The 7,153-nt window shown below is 31.2% G+C and overlaps 1 protein-coding gene across 1 annotated transcript; it reads left to right on the top strand.

Moving 5' to 3' along the window:
- The first annotated feature begins 2,290 nt into the window (after window positions 1–2,290).
- LOC102627355 (heterodimeric geranylgeranyl pyrophosphate synthase small subunit, chloroplastic) lies at window positions 2,291–3,253 on the top strand. The gene has a single exon (XM_006474997.3). It carries the CDS (start codon window positions 2,291–2,293, stop codon window positions 3,251–3,253), a length of 963 nt encoding a protein of 320 aa, XP_006475060.1.
- Window positions 3,254–7,153: the final 3,900 nt, after the last annotated feature.

Here is a 7,153-nt window from a genome sequence, read left to right as displayed (position 1 = left end):
AAGTGAAAGAAAATCATTTATATTTTTAGATTTTTATTGACATGGTAGGAAATTATCTCAGCCTTATAAAATTTAACTTTCACAAGCTTGTTTTCATTTTATTTTCAAATGTCACTTTGTTAATTTCATAAAAGTTAAATCTAACACATATTCCTAATTAACTTTAGTTTATAAATCATGAAAGATTATTTTATTGTTATTCTTTGATAGTAATTATAAAATTTATATGCTACGAAGAGTCATTACTTTTATTATGATAATTAATAGTGACAATAAATAAATATTACATCAAATAATATTTAATGGACAAAATGAGGAAAAAAATCATTGTATGTTTTTATATTTCCATTATAAAGATATGGTTTGTGATACTTTAACTTAAAATTTTGGTACAATATTTGAGCCACTAATATCTCATAGTCTAATGGTTGATATTGAAAGTCAAAGCACCATTTCATAATGTTATATCCTCCACCATTGAATTGCATGAAATAAATAGTTTAATTTTTTGATAAAAATTTAAATCAAAATATTTCTCACTCTATAGTTATATAGACATATATATTTTTCAATAATAATTGGTGAATAAAATATTTCTCATTTGTTGTGACTCATATAGTATTATTAATAAAACACATATAAAATCGTTTATTGCAATGCTTTCTATTATCATTATTGTTTACGTATTAGTGGTTTGTAATTAAATTCATACAATACAAATTATTACAAGACTTTGTGTTAAATAGCCTACTTGATATTATATTTTATACTTAATGGTAACTGATTTTGGAAGATTTATTTAAAAGAAATTATCATATTACAAATTTAAAGGAGGACTGAAAAGTAATTTTAAATAAAATATACTATTTAAGTGAAATTGTTTCAAACTCTAAGGGTGGTCACAATTATTTTATAAAAATTATCTATCCACTTGAACGGTTACCATTATTTTTAAATTATTTTTTTAGTACAAATATTGTATACCATTGATTAGATCTAATGGTTCAGAATTAATACATTATTGATGCTGTAAAAAAATTTACAGCATCGTAGAGGAACCCAAGTGTAACATGATTGATATACGCTGTTGTCTTCTTCCGTTAAAGACAAAATTTAACTAGTAAGATGATAGTTTCAATTCATCCCTCTTAGAATTTGTTTTCAATCGCTTGAACCTTTGATAAATTTTATTACTTTAGTACCTGTTATAATACAATTAAAAAATTTTATCAACTGAACTAATGAGTCTAATAATGAGATACAATTATTATCGTACCTTAAATATATATGATTAGTATGATATGTTATGTTACAATACTGCACGTCGATAATTGAGGTCGTCGAAATAACATAGATACTATGAGGAAAATACTACCACATAATCTTCCTCTATATATGTGTGTGTGTAATAAATAGATAAATAAATTTATAAATTAAATTTTTTTTTTCCTTGGCATGTGGGTTGATTCCGATTACTTACACCAAATAATTGGGAAGTGAAGTAATTTGTGCTCATCGAAGATTCCGTAAGAAAACCCCCAACAAGATGGGGCCCGGGCCTCCTTATCCCATCGAAATGCGCGTTAAATTATAAAATGGGAAACACGTGACGTGAAATGCAAATTGAGATGAAGATGCCAATTCTAATTTGGAAATTCACTAGATTCTCTATTAGCCATTAAAAATAAATAAAAAAGAGTAATAATATGCTTGTATATATATTTTTTAATGTAATTGATGCTACATACGATGTGAAATTATTAAAAATTATAACTTATCAAGTGATTACTTATATCTCATTATTTTATTGTTCAGTTAGTGATTTGTATGAAACATTTGATCACTTATCTTAATTAATTGTTATTCTATTATTTATAAACTTCCCATCAAAATTTTAATAATAACTTTCTATCAATTTTTTTTTTCCTTTTTTGGGGCAGGCAACATAACCATCACTTATACAGCTTAAAAGTTTAAATTAATGTGCGTTTAATTCAAGACTACGGAAATACATCTCGTGAACCACAAATCAAAGTGATTGGATATTAATGATGTTTGCATATTGACGAGGTTCGCACATGGTACTATAATGATGATCTAAAGCTTTATGCAACGTGAACCACGTGTTTCACATAGAAATATCTTTATTCTCTTATATATACAATCAAAATATACCCAGAAGCTTTAACACTCATAATTTTTCTCCACCCAATCCTTTCTCTCCTTCACTCACCTTTCTTCGTATATAGTTAATTTCTTCCTTTCTATTTGTCTTTTGAAGTCTGCACCAATGGCTAAAGCCCTCTCTGTTTTAAACCTACCGGCTCATGTTGCCCCTAGGCGAAATCACAGCCGTCCATCATTGTCCTACAGACCTATGATGGTCACCATGGCCATGTCCACACCCAACAAGAATAAATCATATTGGACGTCTGTACATGAGGATATTGGGGCCCACCTCCGGCAGGCCGTCGTCGTAAAGGAGCCGGTAGAAGTTTACGAGCCCATGCGCCATTTTGTCTTCGCCGCCCCAGTCAACATGGCGCCCGCGCTGTGTGTGGCAGCCTGTGAGCTCGTCGGGGGCCACCGCGAACAAGCCATTGTTGCTGCTGCTGCTTTGCACGTCATGCATGCAGCTTCTTTCATTCATGAAAATCTTCCACTATCAGATAGGACTAGTCTTATCCCCAAATCCAAGCCCACGATGTATCACGCTTTCAAACCAAATACGGAGCTTCTCGTGGCTGATGCAATGCTTCCGTTTGGGCTGGAGTTGTTGGCCAGCTCCGACAACCCGGCCGGAAACAACTCGGGTCGGATTTTACGTGTGATGGTTGAGATGACACGCGCCATGGGATCACAAGGTGTTGTGGAGGGGCAGTACAATGAGCTACAATGTAGTCAATGTGATGATGATGATCGGAAATTGAATGGTATTACAGATGTGGAAATGACCTATGAAACATACAAGAAAAAGGAAGGTCGGTTGCACGCGTGTGGTGCGGCGTGTGGAGCAATATTAGGAGGTGGGAGTGAGAAGGAGATCGAGTTATTGAGAAGGTATGGTTTTTACGTGGGGATGATACAAGGAATAGTGTCGCGGAGATTGGGACCAACGGAGGAAATAGAAGAGCTCAAAAAGTTGGCCTTCAAGCTCAGGGAAGTGAACAGCTTTAATGATGAAAATGCTGAAGTAATTTTTAGTCTTGTTGATGATAATATCACTCATGTGCTGGGATTTAATTTAGGTTAACTCACTCTAGTCGTGTTAGTATTACTTGTTTCAATCGTTTTTTCCCCCCCCTCCCTTTATCTACGTTATCAATTAAATTTATATTAAGGCACGTTTGTGGTACAACATTTTCTAAGAGTCTTGAATAAAACAGTTCTTTTATCTAACATAATTATATATTGGACTTATTTGGGATTGAGATTGAGCAGTTTTAACATAAAAGTTACAGCTTAAGTGTTTAGTAAACACTAACTGTTGTAATTTGAAAGATGTGTTGATATAATTTTTTACTTGGATGATGAAAAATTTATTATATATTTAATAATTTTTTTCAAAATTATTATTTAAAAATTATATTTACTACATATTATTAACTTTTTTTTATAATTATAGTTTTTTTTCCGCAGCAGCCGTAGATTAAAAGTTACATAGCCTCAATCCCAAGTGAAATCATTATGAATTAGGTGTTAGTTGGATAACTTTTAGATTAAGTTATGTTCACTCTAAATATTGGAAGAAACTCCTCATTTGCAAATATTAGAGATGCATAACCCTCACGTTCTCATGCTAGGGTAAGACAAAGAATAACACACTGCATGACGTGATTTATGTTGTTTTAAAGTTTACGAATAAAATCATGTCCAGAATATTATTTATGACAATGAATCTGTTTTCTTTTAAGAATTATAATAAGCGAATTCTGCCAGCCACCAAATAATCCATGAGAGCTGGGGCAATCTTAAGGTTAAATCACCAAAAAATATGGCATAAACATAAAGAACACAGCAGCAAGTATAGGCAAGATGATATACAACCACCACAAAATGAATGGGTGAATCGATCTCTCAACTCTCAGTGGCTTTCAATGTTAAATGAGAGATAAAAATTGAACACATATATAACACGGTGTCAACGCCTGTCACACTGAGTGTCATTGCCTTAACTTATGTAAAGAAGTTTGTAAATAAATAAATATATAAATGTATGTTACAACCATTTACATGAACAGTGAGTGGTGTGGGGTTTACTCACTGTTCATGTTAGTGAAGTAACATACATTTAATGTATGTTAAGAATTACCTCTATATTTATCCATATATATATGGAGCTCGTAATATACTGTTACTGTATGTGGATGTACGTTACGTTAATTGTAACATTGCAGTGGCCATATATATATATATATATATATATATATATAAAGCAAGGTGCAGAAGTGAAGCTGTCAATGATTTAACGACTTTGTTGTCTTTGAAAGCTACTACTACTTTCGCGTGTCAAGTCATATTTGTCTGTAACACGCATCTTCTTGGATCTTGTTCATATCATAATTGGTCCAATAAATTTTTCCTACGACTTGGAAAAGCATGGCTCATCGTCCGGTCAATGTGGCAATGGTACCCACTCATTTGCATAAAAAAAACAAAACAGTTATATTTAATCGTAGACTTATCTTTGAACATTAAAATAAGGATCCCCTTATTAAATAAGAAGGACTATATATATATATAATTATTTTTAAGTGCGGATATCTATATTTTTTTTAATAGGAATATACTAACTCTTTTAAACCTTACGGTTTTAAAATGTGTTCGCATAAAAAAAAAATGAGGGTGCCGCACTAGAGAATGACTTATATATATGTGTGTGTAAAAGAAATTATAGAAATATTAATATATATTTTTATTTAGTTATGTATTTTTAATATTAGGAAGAATAAATGAAAAGTGATGAATAACAAGAAGTCAAGGACCCCATTGTAGGGGTTTAGCAATTAACTAGAAGAAATTAAAAAAACACATTATTGCTGGTGAACGAGGCAAATTAATTGGTGATCCTTATTTTGTTATAGAAGAGTTTGTTGTTGCAGTTGTTGTACGTGGTTATTGTTATTATTATTAGAAGGGTTTTTAGTAGAAATAATATAAATTTATTTATTCCCTATATAATAATGAGGTATATTTAGAAGAGCGGCTTAGTAGAAGTTTAGTGAGTGGAGTGTAATTAGTATCGCTTTCTTTTTTGAAGGCTAGGCCAGGCCCAACTCGGCCCTCATTTAGTGTTTTAACTATATTTAAGTGCATTATTGTTAGAACTTCTTAAAATAGAGAAGAGAACGACTTAAATTGAATTATTAATAAAAATAATAACAGTAATGATACACATGGATTATTTTGAGGTCAAAGGCAAACACGTAAGTCGCTAGATATGAGAAAGACTAAAGGAAGCAAAAGGAAACTTGCTCTGTGGCATGTACGCCTTTTCAATTTTGACTTTGCCATGAAAATGGGATCCGAAGAAAAAAAAAAATCAGGTCGCGACGTCTTCCTCACTTCTCACATAATTACAAAGTGGTTTATTCTTTTTTTGATGGAACTGAGTTTTCGATACCCCCCCGGCCCAAGCCCGAAACACATTACCTAATAAGCCCAAATTTGACATATTACCATTTGTTTTTATGTGATAATTTAGCGCTTGTTCCTTGTATATGGTTTGTATTATAACAAGGTTTAGGGATCCAAAATCAAGAGTTTTTTTTTTTTTTTTGCCCCCCTAATTATTTACATGCACTCAGTTTAAACGGTGTATCTTGAACATTTTAATCCAAAAAATAATTGAGTCTTCTATCAAATATTTGAAAAAAAAAAAGAAATAAAAACGTTTATTACGCGTGGAGAGAAATAATTTTCTACTCTCATGGTGTGAATATGCATACAATTTTGAAAAGAAGTTTTCAGAATTTCCTATCAAAAGCAGTTTTCAAGCATTCTTATAATTGTTGTAGAGATGAAATTGACATTTATGCATTGAGAATAGTAGAGTAGGAAGTGTCCCACCCACATTGTCTTCAATATGGGCCTGTCATCATAATTCATAATTTCCCATGGAATGGTTTTTTTTTTTAATACTTTTTCGAATGTAATAATCACATATATATCCGATGTGAAATTGTTTATTCTTCCTTTAATTTTTATTGTTTGCGTTGTACTAATCCGGGCTTTCACCTTAGACATTATTCTAAATACTTTATTTAAACCTAGTGTAGTCTTATACTTGTATGTGAAGCCATATTATTAATCATTTTTTAACCCTTTTAAAGCACTTTACTAATTAAAAGAAAAAAGAAAAAAAGGGGCTATTGGTTAGGTATCTTTTCCCCTCCGCACATGGGGTGGAGAGTTCACAAATAAAATAATTGCTTTCAAAACAAAAATTAGGGAAGTCACTAGGCTAAAGTCTAGTAGTTAGAACCCAAGCCTCACAATTGTGAGATCTCGACTTCGAGCCCTATAACGTATTGTGGGGGTTAATTTCCTTTCTCAATTTGAGTGAAGGTAGTCTTCTCTCTTTCGAAATGTGAGTGGAGTGAACGTCTCTCGAATATTAGAAAGGGTTAAAATATGGGTTGTACTATATAAGATTTGTAAATTAATCTCAATAATTGTCTGATTGTAAATATTAATATACTAATCTCATTAAATATGAGTTGTAATCCGAGCATTAGTCTCGTGTAATTTAAAAAAAAATTAGGGATAAATTATTATATTATGTCCCCCACAAATATAATAGGGTAAAAATGCTCATAATATAAATTTGATCCGGCCCAATAATATTTTGATTAAAAAAAATAGTGTGTGTAACACATAGTATAAATATTCAATCAAAGCTTAACATATAACTAAAATTTACTAAAACCTAGGATAAGAAATAAAGAAAATACTCCCATAATCATTAGAGAGATTTGAAACATAGACAATAAAATTAAGGAAAGTAAATGTTGATTAATCAACCTCTGAACTATTGACAAAAAGATGTAGGGGTTGTTTTTTTTTTTTTTTTTGAAATCTGAATTTTAATTATTTTCAAGCATTTACAGTTTTAATTTATTTGTTTTCGGTCACTTATGATTATATGATGTTT

The sequence above is a fragment of the Citrus sinensis genome, chromosome 9 (assembly GCF_022201045.2).
Source record: "Citrus sinensis cultivar Valencia sweet orange chromosome 9, DVS_A1.0, whole genome shotgun sequence".
In the NCBI taxonomy this organism is placed as follows: domain Eukaryota; kingdom Viridiplantae; phylum Streptophyta; class Magnoliopsida; order Sapindales; family Rutaceae; genus Citrus; species Citrus sinensis.
Note: the sequence above shows the minus strand (reverse complement) of the source record. Positions and strands in the feature narration are given on the sequence as shown.